Source organism: Oryctolagus cuniculus, chromosome 2 (genome assembly GCF_964237555.1).
Source record: "Oryctolagus cuniculus chromosome 2, mOryCun1.1, whole genome shotgun sequence".
Classification (NCBI taxonomy): Eukaryota; Metazoa; Chordata; class Mammalia; order Lagomorpha; family Leporidae; genus Oryctolagus; species Oryctolagus cuniculus.
In genome coordinates, this window is record NC_091433.1 from 1,044,381 (window position 1) to 1,070,296 (window position 25,916).

Genomic DNA, 25,916 nt, shown 5'->3' on the forward strand with positions numbered 1-25,916 from the left:
CCAGGAGAAAGAGAAAAGATTAAATAGAGGATGGAGACAGAAAAGTGGCATGCATTTGGAAATCACAATTAAATTTGAATGGAACACACTGGAAGAGAGAAAGCAGTGGAACGTGAGATAAAAGGGCAGGCTGGAGTTCAGGCACTCCAGAACACATGAGGATGTCTCCAGAAAGAAATTCTGCAAACAAGAGCTAATTCTAGGGGCCGGCGCTGTGGCACAGCAGGTTAAAGCCCCAGCCTGCTGCACCAGCATCCCACATGGACACTGATTTAAGTCCCAGCGCTCCACTTCCAATCCAGCTCTCTACTATGGCCTGGGAAAGCAGTACAAGATGGCCCAGGTCCTTGGGCCCTTGCACCCATGTGGGAGATCCAGAGGAAACTCCAGGCTTCGGATCAACTCAGTTCTGGCTGTTGTGGTCATTTGGGGAGCGAATCAACAGATGGAAGACATCTCTCTCACTCTGGCTCTACCTCTCTCTGTAACTCTTTCAAATAACTAAAATAAATCTTTAAAAAAAGAAAAAAAGAGCTAATTCTAGCGATGGCACGAAGAAAAGACGGAAGTTGGAATGAATTGAAGGCAAAGAGCAGTGAAGAGTCTACAAAAACCCCGTGAGAAGGAAAGAGGGCAGCAGCAGTGGGAACTGAAATCTAAGGCCTTGCAGGGTTTGGTAATGGATTGGCTGTAAGAATTGTACATTTATTTGACAGAGATAAAATGTTTATTAATATATCCCTGACTAGAATGAATACAATTACAATAGCTCTGTTTTATCATTTAGCTTTTATGTATCTGTTCCTGAATTGCAAGTATTTCCACCAGGTGGTGGGAAAAAAGAAACTGGATTTTTAACAAATATTTCCCTTTAGGGTCTCAAATGTTTATTACTTTGTAATGTTTGTAGAAATATTTTTATATTACGGAATAACACTGTATTTATCTGAGCTCCAAGAAGTTCAAATGAATAAACATGTGCTATAAAACATTAATTTCTACATGTACTGAGACAAAACACAAGAGATATCCCAGTATGTCAGCTGACAGTCCTGAAAACTGAGACTCCCCTAGTATTTACCAGGGACTTTTGGCAACATTACTGAACAAACAAACAACCAAGTCAATGAAAATTTAAATCAGATGAACTCAATTCTGAATAAACTTTAAAGGCATATGAATTTAGGACAAAAGCTACAATCACACAAGACCTAACACTGCAATGGCTTAAAGAACCAAAGCTAAGATTATTTCTGTCTCATGTTCGGAGGCAAATGGTCTCAACTAGTGTAGCTGTTTGATGAAATCACTCAGGTCCAGGATCCCTGTGGCATGCTGTTCCACAATCCCCTAGGAGGACACTCATCATTGCAAGATTGGAGGGGTCTTTTCAGGTTCCAAATGTAAAGAGAGGAAACAAGTCGGCTGTCTTTGACCCTCCCAGGAAACTGCATCCATCTCTTGAACTCACATCCCACAGATAGGAGTCTAGCCACTTGATCACACCTTATTGTAATGAGATTGAGCCAATAGTGTAATCCTGTACCTCAGAAGGGAAGAATGGAATCCAGTGTGGAGGCCAATAAATAATCTCTGCCAAACAGATCTTTGCAACAACATAAAATGCCCAGGATTAGGACTTTTACTGCTATAAAAGGATAATAGTTACCTTTGAATAGGGATAGGGCTTTAATTGAGAAGTAAATTCTGAGGTGTTAGCAATCTAAGTAGTAGTTAACACAGATGTTCTCATGTTAACTATTTAGGTATATTTTAAGCTTCCGAACATTTTTTTTTTTCAGAGCAAAAAGATTTTAAAATAAAGATCTATGTTTGTTTCAAGAAGATTTAACAGTCAACCTTCTTAAAATTTTTACTTATTTTCAGTGTATTTGAAAAGCGCAGAGACAGTATCTTCCATCCACTGTTTTTTTTTTTTTTTTTTTTTTTTTGACAGGCAGAGTAGACAGTGAGAGAGACAGAGAGAAAGATCTTCCTTCCGTTGGTTTACCCTCCAAATGGCCACTACGGCTGGCGCTGCACCAATCCGAAGCCAGGAGCCAGGTGCTTCCTCCTGGTCTCCCATGGGGTGCAGGGCCCAAGCACTTGGGCCATCCTCCACTGCCCTTCTGGGCCACAGCAGAGAGCTGGACTGGAAGAGGAGCAAGCGGGACAGAATCCAGTGCCCCAACCGGGACTAGAACCAGGGGTGCCGGCACTACAGGCAGAGGATTAGCCTAGTGAGTCGCGGCGCTGACCCCAGTTCGCTCCTAAAAAGCCCACAGCAGCCAGGACTGGGTCAGGCTCAAACTAGCAGTCTGATCCATCCTGGTCTCCCATGTGGGTGGCAGGGATGCTAGTACTGGAGTCATCATCTGCTGCCTCCCAGGGTGCACACTAGCAGAAAGCTGGAATTAGACGTGAAGCTGGGACTTGATTACAGGCACTCTGATACTGGATGAAGGCATCCCAAATGCTGTCTTAACTGATGAGCCAAATGCCCATCAACAGTCCAGGCCTTACTGGATATATATCTTGACACATCTCAGTCTAACTGACCAGAAAATTGAACTCCAATCCAGGGGTGGGCGCTGTGGCACAGCAGGTTAAAGCCCTGACCTGAAGCGCCGGAGTCCCATGTGGGTGTTGGCTCTAGTCCCGGCTGCTCCTCTTCCAATCCAGCTCTCTGCTATGGCCTGGGAAAGCAGTAGAAGACCTGCACCCACGTGCAAGACCCAGAGGAGACTCCTGGCTCCTGGCTTCAGATTGGCGCAGCTCTGACCATTACGGCCATCTGGAGAGTGAGCCAGCAGATGGAAGACCTCTCTCGGTCTCTCTCTGTAACTCTTTCAAATAAATAAAATGAATCTTTAAAAAAAAAAAAAAAAAAAAAAAACACAAAACCTCCAATCCAAAGGAAATGAAATTATTTCATTTGCAGCAACTTGGATGAAACTGAAGAATATGATGTTAAGTGAAGTCAGACACAGAAAGACAAACACTGCATGTTCTCTCAATTAATATACAGAAATTAAAAAGCTGATCTTACAGAAGTAGAGTAAAATTAATGGTTACCAGAGAAGGGTGTTGGGGAGAAGGGGAATGAAGAGAGGATAGTTAAGAGGTATAGAGGTACTGCTGTATAGGAGAAACTACTTTTAAAGTTCTACAGCACAGTAGGCTAACTACAGTTGACAACAATTAATTTATATTTCAAAATAAGATACTAGAGCAGATTCTAAATGTTCAACAAAAGAAATGATGAACGTTTGAATTGATGGATATGACAACTATCCTGATATGATCGTTATACATTCACTATACCCATAAATATGTATAACTGTATCATCTAAAAAATGTTTTAATACTTAGAAAATTAGCCTCCAAAGTGACAACGTACCAGAGGTTTAGAAAATTAGCCTCCAAAGTGACAATGTACCAGAGGTTTAATATTATTTGTTTTTACTAAATAAGTGTCTGGGGGCCAAGACGGGTTAATGCACTGCCTGAAGTGCCAGCTTCCCATGTGGGCACCAGTTTGAGTCCCAGCTGCTCTACTGACGATCCAGCTCCCTGCTAATGGCCTGGGAAAGCAGCAGATGATGGCCCAAGTCTTTGGGCACCTGCACCCACGTGGGAGACCCGGAAGAAACTCCTGGCTTCAACCGGGCCCAGCCCCGGCCATTACGGCCATCTGGGGAGTGAACCAGTGAATAGAAGATACCTCTCTCTCTCTGTGATTCTCCCTCCCTCTAAACTCTTTCAAAAATAATTCTTTAAAAATAAATGTCTGTGGCCGGCGCCGCGGCTCACTAGGCTAATCCTCCGCCTAGCGGCGCCGGCACACCGGGTTCTAGTCCCGGTCGGGGCACCGGATTCTGTCCCGGTTGCCCCTCTTCCAGGCCAGCCCTCTGCTGTGGCCAGGGAGTGCAGTGGAGGATGGCCCAGGTGCTTGGGCCCTGCACCCCATGGGAGACCAGGAAAAGCACCTGGCTCCTGGCTCCTGGCATCGGATCAGCGCGGTGCGCCGGCCGCAGCGCGCCGACCGCGGCGGCCATTGGAGGGTGAACCAACGGCAAAGGAAGACCTTTCTCTCTGTCTCTCTCTCTCACTGTCCACTCTGCCTGTCAAAAATAAATAAATAAATAAATAAATGTCTGTAAAACAAATATTTATATTTATTTCCACTCACTTCTGAGTTCATTTTTGACATTTATTCGGTATGAAATGAGCTTACAGAAATGAAATGCTGTTTATTATATTTTTTATAAAAAATAAAGCCTTGATAGAAAAACAGCTGCATATGTGACAAGAGTCTAAGAATCAGTGAAAGTCTCTAGGCTCATCATTCATTAATTATCCACCAGCAATCCAACTTTAACTCATTCATAACTTCACGAGAAGAAAACCGGTGGAATCTGGTGGAAAGACTCTAGGATGGCCCATGATCCCTGCTGCTTAATGTTCCCTTTGAATGTGGATAAGATTTCGTGATTGGCTCCTAGCCAACAGAAAAAAGTGACGGGCATGTGTGGTTGCATTGCGGAAAGTCTGTAATGTCCATCTTGCTAGGGAGACTCTCTAGCTGGCTCTGAAAAACTAAGCTGCCATATTAGGACACATGAAAAGGAACTGAATTCTGCCAACAACCATGTGAGCCTGGAAGACAGTGACTTCCACTTGAGCCTGAGATGAAATTTCAACCATGGCTGAAAACTTGGGCCTGCAGCCTTGCAGAAGACCCAGGTGAGCCGCCCCAGGCTCTTGACCCACAGAAACTAAGCAACATTAAATGTGTAGCTTTAAGCCAGCACATTTACAACAGTCATAAACAGCAATAGACAACACAGAATCTTTATCAAAGTTCCACTATTTTTCAAATTCAACGATGTTTGTTCAACAGAAACATAATACCAACTGTTATAATTTTATAATTTGGCCCCCAAAAATTACGCAGAACACCAAACCTCAAAGTCACACTAAGAGTGAAAACATGGGGCCGGCGATGTGGTGCAGCAGGTTAAAGCCCTAGTCTAAAGTGCCGGCATCCCATATGGGCGCTGGTTCTAGTCCCAGCTGCTTCACTTCTGATCCAGTTCTCTGCTGTGGCCGGGGAGAGCAGTGGAAGATGACCCAAGTCCTTGGGCCCCTGCACCCACATGGAAGACACGGAGGAAGCTCCTGGCTCCTGGCTTCGGATCAGCGCAGCTCCAGCCGTTGCGGCCAACTGGGGAGTGAACCAGCAGATGGAGGACCTCTCTCTCTCTCTGTCTCTCTGTAACTCTGTCTTTCAAATAAATAAAATAAATCTTTGGGAAAAAAAAAAAAAGAGTGAAAACTTACTACACAGTGGGGTTTTCTGAGGGGAGAGCAGGGGACTGAGGCTTTGGGAAATGATTACATTGGAGCCCCGTGACTGAGTCCTGTGGCTACAAGAGACCACAGACACAGTAGTCCCTATGCCTTGCCTGTGATGCTCCAGCCGCCTCAGGGTGCTGATAGCAAAGCAGCCACCAGCAGACAAGGGAAGGTTCTTAGACCAGGAGCCAAAATGAGCTTCTTCCCTTTATAAAGTCAGGCTGCCTCAGGTGTTCCATTTCAGTGATGAAAAAGCTGGGCGACAGAATATTTTTCCTATTATCTTCTCAATAACTTTATTAAAAATAAGAATTTTCACAGAATATTTTAGGAGCATGACAAGAGTTCATATGAGACAAGATGACTGACACAAATTTTTCAACAGTCACGTTATAATTAACAGAGGCATTTCATAATTATTAGTTTCAGAAGGGAAGTATATTTCTACTTCTGTCAAAAGCAAACAGCTCTAATTGTTTTTTTAAAGTACAGGAAATAATAAATGAATCAGTAAGAATTCTGGGGGTTAAGACGATGTACTTAGAAAGCCACAGTATTTTAGAGGGGATAGAGAGGATATTAATATTTCTTTGTAAAACACTACAAATTGCTAGATATATAGTCCACAGCCAAAAATTCTTCATGGTTTAACAGTGACTTTTAGTATAAGAAGGCATATAAACAACAGATGCCTGAATAGAAGTACAGTGAAATGCTAAGTGCTACCGTATCTTAATCAATGTTGTAATCATGTTTACTACAGCTTTTGTCCTAGTATTTGGCGAGCTTCTCAATTATCTCATCTGAATCTAATTACTCAACTGGATCTCACTCATTTGTAACTTACTCTAGGAAAAGAAACAAAGCACGAATTATTGGCCCAGACTTGCAAATTTAGAATGAAAACTGCTTCCCTAATAGTAAAAACTGTCACAAACATTTCAGCCACACTTGTAACCATGCCACTGCTTTTACTATCGTATCACGTCATAAACATGTATACACAGTTCCATAGATCTTTGCCACCTACGAGTTTTCACATTTCTGTGGGAATGCAGTGTGTATACTATCAGTTCACCACACACAGTAGCAATACTATGTGCAGATTTCATGATCCAAGGGCCAGGTCTGAAGCAACAAGCACTGCAGAAGATCCCTTCTCTTTTGAAAATACTTTAATCCCTATATTCTATGGGAATGTTTCACAGAAATGCCTATAACAAAGAACAGTTTTAAATTTTAAAGCAGTAAGAGTTAATTTTAGTAATTATATTTAAAGCAGTAAAATTTTGTAAAATTATTTAAAGCAGAAAGAGTAATTTTAGTGAACAGAAGCTCAGTCAGCACTAAATGAGAATGAGGGGGATGAGAGTTGGATTGCATTTGTTTGCAGGCATGGAACTTCCCTACATAATATCAAGTCTTATGGAATAATTTTGCTATACATGTATTTCATTTTCAATTCTTAGTTTTAACATTAATTGAAATGCAAGGTAACAATTTCATAAAAAATACTTACTATTTGTATTGTCTCCCCCATTGTTAGAATCAACTAAATCACCTGAACGCATAGCAGACATAATCTTCTGAGCAATACTGGAGAGTGGTGTCTTACAGAGATCAAAGCCTACAAATGCCTCATAATTTTCCATTTTCATAAAATCCTAAATGCAAGATTAACAGAAGATAAATATTCACATATTCTAACACTTTAAAGTAAGAAACACAATTATTTGCAAAACTCAGGTACCAAGACTATCATTTGCTAACTCTGTATTAATAGCTATGGGAGGAAATAGGTATCATTCATGCCATAATACAGAAAGGATAGTAAGAAGAAAGTAAAATAGAGGCTCAATCAGGTTATCACAGTAAAGAACAAGAACTTAATTTCTAGTAAACCAATATCAAAGCAAGCAATCTATCCAAATACTTCCTGAAGTTCAAAAAATGACTGTTAGTAATCTTGACGTGCAATCTAGTAACATAAAACAACTGACTTGATAATTATGGCAGACACACAACCCCCAATTCTTGCACTCCTCAGCCCGACTAGCCCAGGGGTGGAGCAGGTGAAGGCCTAGGTAAGGACAGTCCAGGTCAAGCACCTGCTCACACATCTAACAGCTGGCACTAATTTAAACAATTTGCTACCATAAGCCAGGAAATCAGGTGACATATTTTTCTACCTTACTGAAGAAAAGAAAAATTTTAATTCTCTTACACCAAGACAGAATAGGAAAAAATGAAGTCATTCAAGTTGAGAAAGGTGAGATAGCAAAATTTTAGACAAAATTTACTGCTACAAAATTTTCATCTATATTAAGGTTTACTTTATATTTACTTAACACACACTTAAAAATATGCTAATGCAATACATGGCAAAATATTTTTACTTAAAATTACAAAAATTAACAGTGCTCTCTGTCAAACATGCACATTTCCTGATGTTCATAGCTGAAAAGTCCCAAAGGCCAGCTGAAATGTGTAGTTTAGACATTAAGCTTCTCAAGTCACAAGCAGGTCGAGAATACGCTTGAAGGTATTTTCTATAAACCTCACATCGTATTTAACACGGGTCATGTTTAAATTGGGGCACTCAAGAAGCATCTGAGGTAGTAACTTATAAGCTACCTCATGTTATTTTATACCAGTTCTTAAACTATTTTTGAATTATCCAAATAGTACACTACTACCTGAGAAACTGATCAAAATATTGTGCCTCCTTTGAGTACTCAACTTGATGGAATTTTAAAGTTCAAATCTTAAATCTGATTTCAAAGTCACTTCTGATGTGTAAGTTGCACTAAAGCCAAAAGCACTGCTAGAGTCTGTTCTGCAGAAACTTGAGCCTCCAGAGCCCAGGTCCTGAAATGAATGGCCAGTGGAGCCCTGGTATTCGGGGTGCAAGCAGCAACACTCAAACCACCTAAGTCTAGAGCAGGGGACTATGGGGAAACAGGCTGAGTGGCAGAATTTAACCTTCTAGCCGAATATGAGGGACCGGGCTTTTACATATACAGAAGTCCCCTTTTATCCACGGGGGGCTATTTTCCAAGACTCCCAGAGGATGCCTGAAACCACGGATAGTACTGAATCCTATATATGATAACCAAAATTGCTACTAAGTGACCTAGGCAGGCAGCATACAATGTGGATACATTCTACAAAGGGATGATTCGACTCCTGGGTGGGATGCAGTGACCAGTTCAACACTTCGTCATGCTACTCGGCAGTACACAAGTTAAAGCTCACAAACTTTATCTCTGGAATTTTCTATTCAATATTTTTAGACTTCAGCTAACCCCAGGTAACTAAAACAAAAGGTTAAGCCATGGGTAAGGGAAACTACCGTATGAAGGTCTAGAGATTTAGAAATGCTGCCTCAACAAATTTTTAAAATACTTAACAGTAGATATTTTCCATTTCCAAAAAAAAGTAAAGGGGTTATTACCATATTAAAAAATATTTGCATTATACAATAACGCTTTTTCCCTGTAAGTAAAAGCATTCCCAGGACTAAGTACAAGCAAATATTCAAGTCATAAAAAGCATTATTACTTTGAACAAACATATTAAATAAGGAAAAAACTGATGTAATACTTGAATTCATTAAATGAAATATTCCATTGACCTTGAATTTAAAAATGTGTTTATTAAATATATTCTCCTCTTAATATATAAAACATTTAAAAAGACAGTATGTGTAATAGATTCAGTTTTAACTAATTTTCAATCTTCAAGAGCAACAGCCTTAATCTTTGATTGATTTTCTAAATTCTCCACGATATCTTTCAGATAATCTTCATCTTTTAAAAAATGTACATATAATTCTCTTTCCATTTGGTGCAATTTATTAGTTGCCAAAATTTTTCTTTTTGTCTTCACATCAGCAAGAATATCAGTAAGGAGATGATTTAGCTTATTGAGCTGAGATTCAACATGATGAAACTGTTCCATTAATTTCTAAAAGAAGAAAATAAAAATGCTTTCAATTCAACAGTTTTATCCCTATCCTAATTAAAAATTTTACATGACTCTTAATTTATTTTCACAATTTTAGCAATAAATAATCCTCAATTAAAAATCTAAACAGGTATAATGTAAATTCTATGTAAGATTAATTGTAACATTAATTAAGTGGTTTGAAGAATACTTGTAAACTGCTATATCTATATATTCAACAAATACTACTGAGTACATACCATGTGCTAAGCATTTTTCAGTTTTTTTTTCCACCTTCTTCTTAAGGCTGACTTATTTATTTGAAAGATATATAGTGGGAGCTGGCTCTGTGGTATAGCAGGTAAAACCACTGCCTGCAGTGCCAGCCTCCCACATGGGCACCCGTTCAAGTCCCAGCTGCTCCACTTCCAATCCAACTCTGCCATGCCCTAGGAAAGCAGTAGAAGATGATCCGAGTCCTTAGGCCCCTGCACCCCTGTGGGAGACCTGGGAGCAGCTCCTAACTCTTGGCTTTGGATCAGCCTGGCTCTGGCCATTGTGGCCATTTGGGGAGTTAACCAGCGAATGGACGACCTCTCTCTCTCTCTCTGCTTCTGCCTCTCTAACTCTGCCTTTCAAATAAATAAATCTTTAAAAAAAAAAAAAAAAAAGGCAGAGAGAGAGAGATCTATCCCATGATTCACTCCCCAAATGCCTGCATAGCCCAGGCTAGGACAGGCCAAAATCAGGAGCCAGGAATTCCATCTAGGTCTCCCAGATGGGAGGCAAGGACCAAGTACTTGAGCCCATCTGCTGCCTTCTAAGTGCGTCAGCAGGAAGATGGATTAGAAGCAGAACAGTCATGACGCAAAGCAGGTGCTCCAAATACGATGTGGGTGTCTCCATCAGCAGCTTAATATACCTTGCCACATGCCTGTCCCTTAAATTACATTTCTTTAAAAAAATCAAATAATTTTGACATTATACATTTACTGGTCTCCTTCAAGAAAAACTGACTACACTGGATACACTGAGAAAACAACTCACCTTTAATTTCAATTAAATATTAAAGAGTTTACAATTGCTAAAATAATCCTACAAATACCAAAATATATTTTACTTCATTAATAAAAATATAAGTTAAAAATTTATAAGGCATTTTATACCACATTGAGCTAGAGAAAAGCATTAGTGACATGGTGAACTTACCATATTTTAATAATTCTAGGATGCATTTTTTTTTTTAAATATCTGAAATCAAGATGCATCTTACAACTGAAAGCACTCTGTGACTGTTTCTGGCTAGCACCCCCCCCCCCCCCCCGTCCGCCTTTTTTTTCTTGTTTTGAAAAAGATTCCTCTACTGCTTTCCTAGGTCTTAGCAGAGAGCTGGGATCAGAAGAGCAGGACCCAGGACTTGAACGGGCACCCACATGGGATGCTGACGCCCACATGAGATACATGCACTAAAGGTGGCGGCTTTACCCACTACACCACAGCACTGGCTCCCTCTGACTGCTCTTTAAAATGCTTTTTCAACAACATTTTTGACGTACAATGTGGAAAAATACAGACAACTCTGAGTTAATGTAATGTGAAGGTATAGAAATACCCTAACCATTTTTTTTTAGGATTTTTTTTTTTGAAAGTGAGAGTTACAGAGAGAGAGAAGGAGAGGCAAAGAGAGAGACAGAGAGAGATCTTCCATCCGCTGGTTCACTTCCCAGTTGGCCTCAACGGCCGGAGCTGCGCTGATGCAAAGCGAAGAGCTTCTTCCGGGACTCCCGTGTGGGTGCAGGGGCCCAAGGACTTGGGCCATCTTCCACTGCTTTCCTAGGCCATAGCAGAGAGCTGGATGGGGAGTGGAGCAGCCAGGTCTCGAACCAGCATCCATATATTATACCAGCACTGCAAGTGGCGGCTTTACCCACTATACCACAATGCCACCGCCCCCAACTTTTTTTTTTTTAATAATTTTTTATTTATTTGAAAGTCAGAGTTACACAGAGAAGGAGAGGCAGAGAGAGAGAGAAGTCTTCCCATGCCATAGCTGAGAGCCGGATCGTAAAAGGAGGAGGAGGGAGAGGGAGAGGGGGAGGGGGAGGGGGAGGGGGAGGGGGAGGGGGAGGGGGAGGGCAGAGGGGGAGGGGGAGGGGGAGGGCGGAGGGCGGAGGGGGGGAGGGGAGGGGGTAATCAAGATGCATCTTACAATTGAAAGCACTGTGTGACTGTTTCTGGCTAGCTCCCCACAGCATCCATATGGGATGCCAGCGCTGCAGGCTGGGGCTATAACCTGCTGCGCTACAGTGCTGCCCCCCACCCCCACCATTTTAACTGGCTATGTTCAAGAGGGATAAGATAATCATCTATGTCTACCTGTATCTAAAAGATCTTTTCTAGTAGGTATAAAAAGTATTAAGTAAGCATATTCAGAGTTTTTTCTTATTAGCAACTCATAATTCACATGATGTCTAATAAACACTTAACTAGTGCTGGTGGCTATAAATACATACAACTCCTCTAGAAAGCAATGTGGCAGGGCCAGCACTGTGCGAAAGCAGGTAAAGCTGCTCCCTGTGAAGCAGCATCCCACATGGGCACCTGCAGGAGTCCCTGCTGCTCCACTCCGGACCCAGCTCCCTGCTAATGCACCTGGGAAAGCAGCAGAGGGTGGCCCAAATGCTTGGGCCCCTGCACCCATGTGGGAGACCTGGAAGCTCCTGGCTTTGGTCCAGCCTAGGTCCTTGAGGCCATCTGGAGAGTGAACCAGTGGGTGGAAGACATCTCTGTCTCATTTTCTAACTCTACCTTTCAAATAAATAAATCTTTAAAAATTAAAATGAAGAAATAAGGCAATAAACGGCAAAAAAAAGTGTATACCCAAAAAACCCCAATGACTCTACTTCTAAGAATTTATCCAAATCAAAGTACCAACAACAAAAATGTATATAAACAAAGATATACAAGGATACTTTCAAAAGTTCATAGAAAATGGAAAAGATGTTTATTTTAATGCAAAAAAAGAAAAAAAAATTCCCAGGGTCAGCACTATAGCACAGTGCCGGCATCCCATGTGGGCACTAGTTCAAGTCCCAGCTGTTCCACTTCCGACCCAGCTCCCTGCTAATGTGCCTGGGAAAGCAATGGAGAATGGCCCAAGTGCTTGGGCCCTGTACCCAGAAGAAGCTCCTGGCTCCTGGCTTTGGATGGGCTCAGCACCAACCATTGTAGTCACTTGGGGAGTGAACCAGTGTATAAAAGAACTCTCTCCATCTCTACCTCTCTCTGTAACTCTTTCAAATAAATAAAATAAATTTATAAAAAAAAAAACAAAAACAAAAACACACACACACCTGAAATCCATCCATACACAATGTTGCTAAAGAACAAAAGAAAAAAAATAAGAATCATAATGTCCATTGGAATGGTTACAGAAATTATGGCACAGTTAAAGTACCATAAACTTAAATTTAAGAAAAGTAGAATAAAATTGTTTATTTCATAATGCTAGTTGAGAAGAATAAAGAAAATATGTAAGTAAATGAAAAACTGTATGTCTCACAATTACTAACAAAAAGAAAGATGGCACAAGAATATTAATATCAGACAAGAGTACCAAAATAAAAAGCATTATAGGCATAGAGATCATCATGTTAAAACTAAATGCATATATGTAACTTGCAAAATAGATCAAAAATAAAGAAAAAATTGATAGGATTAAATGGAAACATTTTCAAATCCATCATCATATTCAAAATTCTTAAATATTTCTCTAATGAACCAAAAATGTAAGATCAGTGGCCGGTGTTGTGTTATGGCTGCTAGTAGCTAAAACCGCTGCCTATAATGCCAGCATCCCATATGGGCACCGGTTCATGTCCCAACTGCTTCATTTTTAATCCAATTCCCTGCTAATGACCTGGGAAAAGCAGCAGAAGATAGCCCAAGTGCTTGGGCCCCTGGCACCCATGTAGGAAACCCAAATGAGGCTCATGACTCCTGGCTTCGGCCTGGCCCAGTCCTGGCCATTGCAGCCATCTGGAGTGAGCCAGTGGATGGAAGATGTTTCTCTCTCTCCCTCTAATTCTTTCAAAATAAATCTTAAAAAAGAAAAGTAAGGCCAGCGCCGCGGCTCACTAGGCTAATCCTCCACCTTGCGGCGCCAGCACACTAGGTTCTAGTCCTGGTCGGGGCACCGGATTCTGTCCCGGTTGCCCCTCTTCCAGGCCAGCTCTCTGCTGTGGCCAGGGAGTGCAGTGGAGGATGGCCAAGTGCTTGGGCCCTGCACCCCATGGGAGACCAGGATAAGTACCTGGCTCCTGCCTTCAGATCAGCGCGGTGCGCCGGCTGCGGCGGCCGTTGGAGGGTGAACCAACGGCAAAAGGAAGACTTTTCTCTCTCTCTCTCTCATTGTCCACTCTGCCTGTCAAAAAAAAAAAAATTAATAAAAATAAAAATAAAAAAAAGAAAAAGAAAAGTAAGGTCAGTAATGGTAGATCTTTCAAAAAACTAAGCAGATACTAATTTACACCCATTAGACCAGCAAGTGTTGCTGAATATGTGGAGAAATTGGAACCCTCATACATTAATAATATACTGGCTGCAGAAAAAGAAGTTGCCAGCATTTCTTATCAGAGTACCAGTTCAAGTCCCAGCTCCTCTACTTCTGATCCACCTTCCTGCTAATGCACATGGGAAGGCAGCAGATGATGGCTCAGGTACTTTGAGTTCCCACTGCCCACATGGGAGATGTGGATGGACCCCTAGCTCCTGGTTTCAGCCTGGCCCAGCACAGGCTGTTATGCCCATTTAGGGAGTAAACCAGCAGTGGAAGACCTCTCTGTCTCTTCTTCTGTCACTCTGCCTTTTGAAAAAATAATCTTTAAAAATAAATAAAATAAAAGCTTCCTAAAAGTAACAGAGATGAGACTTGGAGCTACAAGTCCCTATAATAACTGAAATGGAAAGAGAGCCCAGGAGCAGCTTTACTCTGAGGCCAATTGCCAATCCCTGGTTTATTAGTCTAGCAAGATGAATGGGAGAAAAATCAGGATCCAAAGAAGGTACAAACTTTAAGAGAAGGCCATCTCAGTAATAAGCTGAGGACCCAAAGGGAATCCAATCAGACTGGCCCAGACAGAGAAGAGCCTTGCTTAGAATTACAGTCCAGATAGGAATCACCTGGGCTGTCCAAAGAGTCTAGGGCTTTGGACTAGTTTGCAGTTAAGAGCTGTCTGTGCCTGCAGTATGGAACAAAACAGACATGAAGGCAAAGACATTTAAGGAGGATTTCATAATGTTAAGAGATTCCCTTTACCAGAAAGGTAAGTATCTTAAATTAGTACACTCCAGAGGGTGGTGCTGGTACTTAGTAGGTTAGGCCTCCACCTGTGGTGCCAGCATTCCATATGGGCGTTCGAGTCCCAGCTGCCCCACTTTCAATCCACTTCCCTGCTGCTTGCCTGGGAAAGCAGTGGAAGATGGCCCAAATGCTTGGGACCCTGAACCTGCATGGGAGACCCAGAAGAAGCTCCTGGCTTTAAATCAGCCCAGCTCCAGCCATTGCCGCCATTTGGGAGTGAACCAGAGGATGGAAGACCTGTCTCTCCCTCTAACTCTGCCTTTCATATAAATAAATCTTAAAAAACAAACAAGCAAAAAAGATAAAAATGCCTACTCTTACCACCTTCTGTCCATTTAGTACTTAACTTCCAGGCAGAACAACTACGCGAGAAAAATAAAAAACAATGCAAATAGGAAAGAAAGAAGTGAAACTGTATTAAAACAAAAACAAAAACAAAAACCCCACCCATGTGGGAGACCCAGTGGAAGTTCTTGACTCCTGGCTTTGGATCAGCCCAGCTCTGGAAACTGCAGCTGTTTGAGGAGTGAACCAAGGGACGGAAGCTCTCTGTCTCTTCCTCTCTGTAACTCTGCCTCTCAAATAAATAAATAAATCTTTAAAAAAAAATTTAGTATGTTCCAATAAATCGTGATGAAACAATCTGGTTATTCAAAAGAGAAGGTATAAACTTAGTTATTTATGAGGCAAAAAATAAAAACAGAATTAGAACTCTACCTCACCAGCACTGGGCATAGCAGGTAAGACTGCCGCCTGCAGTGCTGGCATCTCATACGGGTACTGGTTCTAGTCCTGGCTGCTCCATTTCTGATCCAGCTCTCTGCTATGGCCTGGGAAAGCAGTAGAAGATGGCCCAAGTCCTTGGGCCCCTGCCCTTCGTGGGAGACCCAGAAGTTCCTGGCTTCGGATTGGCCCAGCTCTGGCCATTGCAACCATTTTGGGAGTGAACCAGCGGATGGAAGATCTTTCTCTCTGCCTGTGCCTCTCTGTAACTCTGCCTTTCAAATAAGTAAATAAATCTTTAAAACAAAACAAAACAACCTCATATCCTACATGAAAAATTCCTAGTGGATGAAAGAACTGATAGGAGCAAATATATTTCACATAAATAACTGACAAAGGATTGAATCTGAAATGTAAAATCAACTTTTACGGACAATTTTTTTCAAGAACATAGAAAATAAGCAAAGGAAATAAACGAGCAATTCTCAGAAACAAGTGAAAATGGTGTCAATCTCCCATTTAGTCAGGGAAATCAAATTACAATTCTAATGAAATATTATTTTACACGCACAGGATTGATACTATTTTATAAATCAGGCAGTGTTATTTACGTGATGAAAATCAAATAAACAACATCTCTTTTTCTTAAAAAAATTTCTTTGTTTGAAAGGTAGGTAACAGAGATAAAGAAGGAGAGACACAGAAAAAAGAGATCCTCTGTCTACTGATCCATTCTCCAAACAGCCACAATTGCTGAGGCTGAGCCACACCAAAACCAGGAGCCTGGAACTCCATCTGGGCCTCCTACATGGGAAGCAAGGACCCAAGTACCCTAGTCATCCTCCATTGTCCTCCAGGGCACACCAGCAGGAAGCTGGATCAGAAGCAAAGCAGCCAGGACTTGAAGTGGCACTACAATATGGAGGTAAAAGTGGGGACTTACTTTGCTGCATCACGATGCCAGCCCCCTAAGTAGCATTTTGGAAAACCATTTGTTTTATTTATTTATTTTATATTTGTTTTATTTATTTATACCTTGTAAAACTGACCACATGCATACCCTGTAATGTAGCAAATTTCACTCCTAGGAGTGAGTGTGAATGTGTGTGTGTATATGTGTGCATGTGTGCTCACCAGAGGCTCTCAAAATGTGCAATTATGGGGCCAGAGCTGTGGCACAGCAGGTAAAGCCAGCACCTGCAGTACCAGCATCCCATATGGACACCAGTTCAAGACCTAATAGCTCCACTTCCAATCCAGCTCTCTGCTACAGTCTAGGAAAGCAGTAGAAGATGGCCCAAGTGCTTGGGTCCCTGCATCTGCATGAGAGATCCCAGAAGAAGCTCCTGGCTTCAGATTGGCACAGCTCTGGCCATTGCAGCCGTTTGGGGAGTGAACCAGCAGATGGAAGATCTCTTTCTCTCTCTGCATCTGCTTCTCTGTAACTCTGCCTTTCAAATAAATAAATATTTTAAACACACACAACACACACACACGTGTATATATAAGTAAGAAGAAAGGGGAATTCTATTAGGGGGTGTGTGTACCCCTTAAGTACACACAGGATTTTAAAGATAAAATGGCAACCCTCTATCTGTTAAGATGAGCAAATGAACACAGGGATAGCATAATTTTATTTTTTCAATTCTTGGCATAAAGGTTACACTAACCTTTTATGTGTCTGAAAAACCTTACACATTTTTAACTTCTACCATTCTGATCAAAACTGCCTGGAAAGGTATGTGTGAAAAAAGCTAGATGTGCAATGAAATTGAGGTAATATTTTCCTAATTAGTATCTTTAACATTGAACATTTTTTAAAAAGATTTTTAATCTCTATGGCAAATACCCACCTGATCACTAAGCAACAGCTGATTTCCTCCTTGATACAAAGCATCACAAAGCATGTCCACATCACTATTCAGTTTGGACAGGAAGAACGAATGCTCTTGAGCTGATACTGCCAACTGATCACGTAGTAACGAAACATCCTGTTTCAGTTTCTCAGCCACTTCCTCCAGGTTTCCGTGTGTTATGAACAATTCTTTCTTCCTATTCTCTCCCTCTAAAAGTTGATAAAGCCTAAAATGTAAAAATAAAAATTACAGGGAAAAATTCTCAAGTCAGTATGGTTTTCAAAATTAAAATCCATTGTATTAAGGCATTTGCAGGGGCAGCAAAGTGACAAGTTAAAAATATTCATTTGCTAAAATCAACCAAGCCGGTGCCGCGGCTCACTAGGCTAATCCTCCGCCTGGCGGTGCCGGCACACCGGGTTCTAGTCCCGGTTGCCCCTCTTCCAGGCCAGCTCTCTGCTGTGGCCCGGGAGTGCAGTGGAGGATGGCCCAGGTGCTTGGGCCCTGCACCCCATGGGAGACCAGGAAAAGCACCAGGCTCCTGGCTCCTGCCATCGGATCAGCGCGGTGCGCCGGCCGTAGCGCGCCGGCCGCGGCGGCCATTGGAGGGTGAACCAACGGCAAAGGAAGACCTTTCTCTCTGTCTCTCTCTCTCACTGTCCACTCTGCCTGTCAAAAATAAATAAATAAATAAATAAATAAATAAATAAAATCAACCAAGTGAAACCATTTCAACTATAATCCTACTTCAGTACAGAAACATGTATTCTAACTATTGCAGCAAAACTGATGTGCTCCTATTACACTTGACCTCTAGTCTCTCCCATCCTCCAAGTTTTAGATATAAAATTCTTCACTTAACTGTCTTAATTTACTTCAAACAAGATGTGTTTCAGAGATACCTCCCAAGAAAACACTTCTTTCACAGAATACAAGTAGGATGCAGTAGAAATAGCAATGAGCTTGAAACAGAACATCTAGATTTGAGTTCTCTTTTGGAGGAAGTACTTATGAGAAAAACTGAGAACGTAAACAATGTGATATGTAAAGCAGCAAAGAGCGACATGAATAGCTACAATAACAGTATGACAGATGCCTAGTCTTACTACCTTCTACCATACAGTACTTACCTTCCAGACAGAACTAAGTGAGAAAAATAAAAAACAATGCAAATAGGAAAGAGAGGGAAACTGTTTACTAAAAAAAGACAAAGAACTTGATGAGCCATGAGATCACCATTATCACTTGAAATATTAATACCAGAAAAATCCATTATTCTACAGGGTATATGGAAAAATCTAAGGCAGCACCTTCCATACACATCTGACAAAAAGGGTCTGTTCTTCTCAGAATTTTAACAAGTTGTAACAACAGACTTCATAAAAGCCTAAGGCTGCCAATTATTGTCCTGTGGGACCTAACTACACAATTCCAGGAGGCACCATTCACACAGATCATGTCACTGGCAGCCCCTGAAATTATGCAATGAGGAAGCCCTATCCAAGTCCTTCATTTCATTAATAATAAAAGAATTAGGCAATTTTATTCTAGTGCTATAGAAAAATAAGGAATATGACCTAGATTTTTGAGATTTTAAGATTACTTAAGCCCTCCCATTACGGTATCGTACCATCAATTGCTTAAACATTCAGAAAAGACTTGGGAGCTCACTTTTTTTTTTTTTTTAAGATTTATTTAATTTATTCATTTATTTGAAAGACAGAGAGGTAAAGCTGGTCGGTGGGGTGGAGTCCTTCCATCCGCTAGTTCACTCTCCAAATGACTGCAATGGCCAGAGCTGAGCTGATCTGAAGCCAGGAGCTTCTTCTGGGTCTCCCATGCGGGTACAGGGGCCCAAGGACTTGGGCCATCTTCTACTAGGCAGTAGCCACAGCAGAGAGTTGGAGTGGAGTAGCCGGAACTCAAAGCAATGCCCATATGGGATGCCAGTGCTGTAGGCTGGGGCTTTAACCCTCTACACCACAGCGCCAGCCCCTGACATTCATTCTCAGTGATTCCTCTGACTAGGCGCAGAAATGAAGTTTGGGGACTGGCATTGTGGCACAGCAGCTTAAGCATCCAAAATCCATATGGGTGCAGATTAGAGCCCTGACTGCTCCAATCCAGCTTCCTGCTAATGAGTCTGGGAAGGCAGCAGAAAATGGCCCAATTGGGCCCCTGCCATTCATTGGGGAGTCAAGGATAGAGTTCCTGGCTCCTTGCTCCTGGCTCCTGGCTGTGGCCTGGCCCAATAATGGCTGCTGTGGTAATTTCAGGAGTGAACCAGTGGATGCAAGACCTCTTTCCCTCTCAGTCATTCTGCCTTTTAATTAAGTAAATAAATAAATCTTTGAAAAAGAAGTTTCATCCTCTATTATTACTTTCTCCAAACACAGTCAACTCCCTGCCCAGCAGTATCTATGAGCATTGTATCAAGCTGTATTCACACTTCCTGCCCCAAATCTAAACCAAGTTATCTAAATAATGCTGTCTAAAAGGGAATAAAATCTTGGAAATATTCTTCCAACCAATCCACCTAAATTCTAAAGACAAAAAAAAAAAAAAAAAACACTTTTTTTTTTTTTTTTTTTAAAGAGGCATACAGAAGAAAAGTAGAAGAGAATTAGAGGGCCAAACTTGGAGTGCAAAAAATTTCTCAAGTGGGTTGACACTGTGGCATCGCAGGTAAAACCACCACCTGCCTTGCCTGGGGTCCCATATGGGTGCCAGTTCAACTCCCAGCTGTTCCACTTCTGATCCGGCTCTCTGCTGATGTGCTAGGGAAAGCAGTGGAGGATGGCCCAAGAGCTTAGGTTCCTGCACCTACATGGGAGACCAGAAGGAGGTTCCTGGCTTCAGTATGACCCAGTCCTGACTACTGTACCGATTTGGAGAGTGGACCAGCGCATGGAAGATATTTCTCTTTGTGTCTATACCTCTCTCTGTAACTCTGCCTTTCAAATAAATATTTAAAAAATTTCTTAAATATCCAAAAATGTGGCTCAAAATCCCTAGTATTTTACAAAACCAAAAAAAAATTACTAAGGAAATAAAGCATACACACCTATGAGTAGAATAATCCTTGGTATCAATGGTATTCCTTGGATTTATCTGCTGAGAGGCTGATGGATCTGTTAACATTTCCAATCGCTGGTACAGTATCATGGTACTTTGACTAAGTTCTTGAACCAGATTTTCAAGCTGACGAAATATGTCCCAATGCTTTCTCAATTCAATTTCATATGATAGCTGTACAAGTTCAAATGATGCCTTTTGTTTTATCAACTGATGTAAAACTAAATCTTGTCTTGCTGTGTAATAATCTTGTTTAGCAATTTGCAAATCAAAGTCTCCCTTTACAACTGGCATGTTCAGTAACTGGGCATTTTCTTTTATCACAGCAGGCAAACTTCTGTCTTTCATATGAGTGATTTGTTCTTCAAGTTTCAGAATCTCATTGCTGAAGTTAGAAATTTTAGTGCCCAAATTTTCTTTGCCAACAGCCTACACAAAAAAAAGCAACTACATTTCAACGGCATTTCAAAGAAGTCTAGGTTTAAACTTCAAATAGTTATGAAATTAATCCCACTTTCCATGTAAGTGATCAGATAATATGTTCAGTGATTAAGTATATATAAGCATAAACCAAAATTACAGTGTGAAAAGGAAAAATGTTCACTAAGAAAAGAGTAAAGCTGAGGCTGGCAATGTGCCATAGGGGGTAAAGTCACCACTTTTTTTTTTTTTTTTTAAGATTTATGTATTTTTTACTTAAGAGTCAGAGTTACACAGAGAGAGGAGAGGCAGAAAGAGAGAGAGAGGTCTTCCATCCGTTGGTTCACTCCCCAATTGGCCGCAATGGCCGGAACTATGCCGATCCAAAGCCAGGAGCTTCTTCTGGGTCTCCCACATTGGTGCAGGGGCCCAAGGACTTGGGCCATCTTTTCCTGCTTTCCCAGGCCACAGCAGAGAGCTGGGTGGGAATTGGAGCAGCTGGGACTAGTCCATATGGGATGCCGGCGCTTCAGGCCAGGGCATTAACCCGCTGTGCCACAGCGCCGGCCCCAAATCACCACTTCAATACCGCCATCCCATATAGGCAGTCCTGGCTGCTCCACTTCCAATCCACTCCCTGCTAATGTGCCTGAGAAAGCAGAGGAAGACGGCCGAAGTCCTCAGTCCCTGTACCCACGTGGGAAACCTGGAGGAAGCTCAGCTTTTGATCTACCCATCTGGGGAGTAAACCAGTGGATGAAAGACCTCTCCCTTTCTGCCTCTGCCTCTCTGTAAGTCTTTCAAACAAATAAATCTTTTTTTTTTTTTGACAGGCAGAGTTAGAGAGAGAGAAAGATCTTCCTTCCGTTGGTTCACCCCACCAAATGGCCGCTACAGCCAGTGTGCTGCACCCATCCAAAGCCAGGAGCCAGGTGCTTCCTCCTGGTCTCCCATGGGGTGCAGGGCCCAAGCACTTGGGCCACCCTCCACTGCACTCCTGGGCCACAGCAGAGAGCTGGACTGGAAGAGGAGCAAGCGGGAAAGAATCCAGCGCCCCAACCGGGACTAGAACCTGGGGTGCCGGCACCGCAGGTAGAGGATTAGCCAAGTGAGTCAAGGCACCGGCCAAATAAGTAAATCTTTTAAAAAAAATAGAGTAGAGCTACAATGAATTACTAAATTTTAGGAGCCAGTACACCACAGCAGATTAAAGTCTGCAATGCCAACATCTCATCAGTCCAGCTTTGAGTCTCAGCTGCTCTACTTCCCTTACAGCTCCCTGCTCATGTGCCTGGGAAAGCAGCAGAGGATGGACTAAGTACTTGGGTCTGCTGCCCACATGGGCGACCTGGATGAAGCTCCTGGCTTCTACCTAACCCAGCTCCAGGCCACTGTATCTATTTGAGGAGAGAAGCAGCTTACAGAAGACCTCAATATCTTTCTCTCTCTGTAACTTTGCCTTTCAAATAAATAAATAATTTTTTTTAAAAAATTACTAAATTGGTGCCAGTTCTGTGGCACAATGGGTTGATGCCCTGGCCTGGGGTGCCGGCGTCCTGTATGGGCACCGGTTCGGGACCGGCTGCTCCACTTCCGATCCAGCTCTCTGCTGTGGCCTGGGAAGACAGTGGAGGATGGCCCAGGTCCTTTGGCCCCTGCACCCACATGGGAGACCCGGAGGGGGTTTCTGGCTCCTGGCTCCTGATTAACACAGCTCCAGCCGTTGTGGCCAGTTGGGGAATGAACCATTGGATGGAGGATCTCTCTCTCTCTGCCCCTCCTCTCTCTCTGTAACTTTTTCAAATAAATAAATAAATCTGTAAAAAATTACTAAACTGTTATGCCATTACTATTTATATAGAGTACTCAGAGATACTATGCTTGTTTTATTCAAAATCATTATTACCACTGAAGTCAAATATGTCATTTAAGATTTTCTTAAAATTATCTCAACAGGTTTTAACCTACTCAGTTGACTTTAGCTACCATTTCTACAGACTCACAGGTCTTCTCACCCAGTAAGTTTTTGTCAGTTACAGTAACTAACTTGGTGCTGATATTCAGGTTCAGAAAAGTTACATATTACTCAACTGTCTCGTGGTTACATTACCAACAGAGCTTCCCAAGAATACAGACTAATATCCGCAACTCACTCATCCACTCTCAATCAGGAATCAGGGTTTCAGTTCACTGAACCTGGACTGACTTCATGAGCACCATGCTCTGGTCAGAGCAAACAAGGTGGACTACTCACAATAAAGCAATCAGCTGTTTTACCCAAAAATCATAAGAAAATTTCAGTTCCATCTGTTTCTGAATAAACACAAATTCCTAATCCAGAAAACAAACTAAAGCACTTTTAATTTACAGTAAACTAGACAATGTGGTTGGGGTTGCAATTACTATTTCTGCCCTCGTTTTAAGGATCTATCTCTACGAAATATTGACAGATATCACAAATAAGCACTAAACAAGGGAAAATTAAAAACTGTAATTTCTTATTAGATCCTCCTTTCTAAGGTACTTTAATAGTATTACCATGTTCCTAACAACATTCGCAGTATGAATCCAATCTCATTTCTTATTTTTACCTTGACGGTTAGGCTATGAAGAGTCTCCTCTGCCCATTTTATACTTGACTTCATGCTCAAATTACTTGCTTTCAAGTGAATTAGCTGATGTTGAGCACAGATGTACGCCAGCTGCAGCCTAGCCATCTCCAGTTGTCTCTCCTCAAGGATTTCTTGATTATCACAAACAGATGGTGTATGTACATCTAACAGCTGAAAATTCTCTTCATTTGAACTTTCAACCACTTCACGCACACCTTCGAAGAACTGCTTTTTGGTATATAATGTTAGTGCTGCTGTGCTTCGCTCTTCCTGGCTTAGGTATTTTTCCAAGGAAAACTGAGATAAAAACGCCAGCGGATTTGTCCCTTGACTTAACTCTGAGTGTCTGAAGAACATCATCAACTTGGTGATTCCATCAGTAAAGGCCTGAAGCTCACTGCTGATCTTCGCATTCACAGCACTGAGAACTCCTTGACTCTGCCTCAGCTTCTTTGTGGCCGCTTCTTCTTTAGCATTTAACCGGAGAGATTTGTGGCTAGTTACTGATGCCATCAACTGGCACTTATTACGCCGCTGAATTTTTAGGTGTTTTAATCTCTGGAGACTCTGAATCTCTTCCTCTAACTTCTCTAGCTCCTTGTCATCCAGGCTGGATGTCCTCAAGTCAGAACTTCTACAAGTTTTAAGAACTTCATCCAAAGCTGCCCCTTCCAGAACGGGCTTGCCTGAGTTCTGAAGAACACTAAAAGCCTCCAGCTCTTTTTCACACAGTACGTTCTGCTCACTCACATTCCCGCAAAACCACTTCAGAAACGCCTCATCTTCAGCAGCCTCAAACAGCCAGTCAAAATCTTCTCCGTTAAGAACAGCAGCTTTGGGATAACCAATTTTTTTTAATGTTTCCACAAACTCCTTTCCACAACTCATGGTTTAATGACCCCAGTTTTTCGTTACTGATATGAGTTTATGAGGCTGATTTTTAGAAAATAAATCCAAATAGAAATAAAACTAACTTTTACATTAAGTCCATGAAGAAGAAAAAAAATATTTTTATAATCTATGATTCCTCCTGGAGGGTAAGAAAACAAGTATTAGAACTCAAAGACAGTCGTATTTTTAAAGGAAGACAGGAGTACTGATAGCACGCGACACTTCGGAACCAGCTGAGAGGAAGCTGTAGCCGCAACGTCTGATGAAGACGAAAGCACGTAAGTAATCCAGGCATCCCTTCGCGATCTGCAAAAGCAATCAAAATCGTCTTCCCCAAGGCTTAAAACACAACACAGTTCTCACAGCTCTTAATTCAAACTAACCGCGTGGAAAGAAGCACGCGTGGCTGAAAGCCCCGTTTCCCCGCCTTCCCCACGTAAGACGACAAACAGACGCGGCAGTTCTGAGGCCGAGTCACCCGAATACTCGCCCAACGACACACCTAGCACCAACCGGGAACCTGCAGCCCCCCGCACCCGGCGCCCGCGACTTCAGGCCGTGGGTGGCGAGGACCACCCCCACCTCACCCCACCCCCGAGCAGCACCCAAGAGCTAAGCGGTCATCGCGTAAAAACGCCTCCGGCCCGTGTCGACGGCCCCACAGCACCCCCGACGCACGAGTCCCGCCCACCGCGCACCGACACCCGGGCGACACCGCTGGGGTCGGGGTCCCGAATTTTCGGGGGGCAGGGGCTGCTGTAATCCAGTTAGGACTGGCAGGCGCGCTCACAACACACACACACAGCGCCCAGGCCAAGGGACGCGCCCTCGCCCCCCGCCCCCCACGTCCGCCCCTCACCGCCCTGACTGAGCCCGCGACCTCCTGAGAGGGAAAGCAGAGGCAGCGGGCGGCGGTGAGGGGGCCGCGGCGAGCCCGCCGCGCGAGGCCCTCACCTCAGGGAGCGACCGCCCGCGCCCTCGCTCAGCCCGCCACGGCCTCCCGCGCCTCGCACGGCCTCACGGGAGCCGGCCGCGCGCACGCGCAGAAGGCAGGGCGGCGCGCGCGCGGGGAGGTCCGCGCCGGCGGGGAACGCGGGGGCGGGGCCGACGTAGATCGCGTTGGGGGCGGGGCTGAGCAGGCAGGTCCCGCCCCCACCGCGCCGTCTCCCGAGCTGATTGGCTGCCCAGCGCCCAGCGGCGACATCCGCCGCGGCGGCCGCCTGGGGCCGGGGCTGCGTCCTCCGGGGCGCCGCGGGCGAGGGGTCTCACCCGCCGCCGGCAGTTGAGCCCTGGGCCTCTGTCGGGGCTCCTCGCGCTTCCCGGCCGCGGGCGGTAGCCGCCTTCAGCCCCAGCTGGAGTCGTGCCCTGCACGGCAGCCCGAATGCCGCCGGTGCAGGGGCGCTGTTGGGGAGACGACGCCCAGGCTGGGGGTGGGGGCTCGGGCTGAGCCCCGCGGCCTGGGGGCGGGCTGCAGCCAGCCAGCAGCCGGTGCCTGCGCCGTGTAAGGGCTGGCCACCGCGTGCTGAGCGTCTTCACCAAAGCAGCCTGTGCCCAGGTGCCCACCTGACCTCTCGTAAAAGCCGGCCTCGGCCGCGATGCCACTTGCAGAGTTCTGAGAGCCTCGGAGCGTCCACGACCGGAGCTCGGTGCGAATCTGCCGCCCAGCGAGACCAG

At 43.4% G+C, this 25,916-nt stretch overlaps 2 protein-coding genes across 8 annotated transcripts in view; both read right to left on the minus strand.

Annotated features, from left to right (window-relative positions):
* POLN (DNA polymerase nu) overlaps positions 1 to 25,177 on the minus strand; it is a 209,975-nt gene extending 184,798 nt beyond the window's left edge. For 5 of the 6 annotated variants that reach the window (XR_007915845.2, XM_051836672.2, XM_051836669.2 and 2 more), the window contains exon 1: positions 6,878 to 8,844. Coding sequence is in view for 5 of the 6 variants with exons in the window: in XM_051836672.2 (XP_051692632.2) it covers positions 6,878 to 7,016 (139 nt within the window). In the remaining variant the exon portion in view is untranslated. Of the gene's footprint in view, positions 1 to 6,877; positions 8,845 to 25,101 lie in introns of those variants that run through there. The other variant, XM_051836667.2, reaches the window with a different exon arrangement.
* Positions 8,994 to 25,337, minus strand: HAUS3 (HAUS augmin like complex subunit 3). Of its 2 annotated transcripts, none has more exons than XM_051836705.2 (5): positions 25,197 to 25,337; positions 23,331 to 24,381; positions 20,309 to 20,748; positions 17,242 to 17,470; positions 8,994 to 9,324 (listed from the first exon to the last, which is right to left on the minus strand). In XM_051836705.2, the coding sequence occupies exons 2-5, from the start codon at positions 24,237 to 24,239 to the stop codon at positions 9,091 to 9,093; spliced, it is 1,812 nt and encodes a 603-aa protein (XP_051692665.2). In that variant the 5' UTR covers positions 24,240 to 24,381; positions 25,197 to 25,337; the 3' UTR covers positions 8,994 to 9,090. The 2 variants fall into 2 exon arrangements, with proteins under 2 accessions (XP_051692665.2, XP_051692664.2); XM_051836704.2 differs by having other exon boundaries at positions 23,331 to 24,548; positions 25,197 to 25,299.
* Between the last annotated feature and the right edge of the window lie 579 nt (positions 25,338 to 25,916).

Coding starts and splice junctions, on each gene's coding strand:
- HAUS3 (XM_051836705.2), bottom strand. CDS start 24,239: ATGAGTTGTGGAAAGGAGTTTGTGGAAACATTAAAAAAAATTGGTTAT. Junction 20,749..23,330: donor TTCATAGCCTAACCGTCAAG/GTAAAAATAAGA, acceptor TTTTTTGTGTAG/GCTGTTGGCAAAGAAAATTT. Junction 17,471..20,308: donor AAGGATTATTCTACTCATAG/GTGTGTATGCTT, acceptor TTTACATTTTAG/GCTTTATCAACTTTTAGAGG.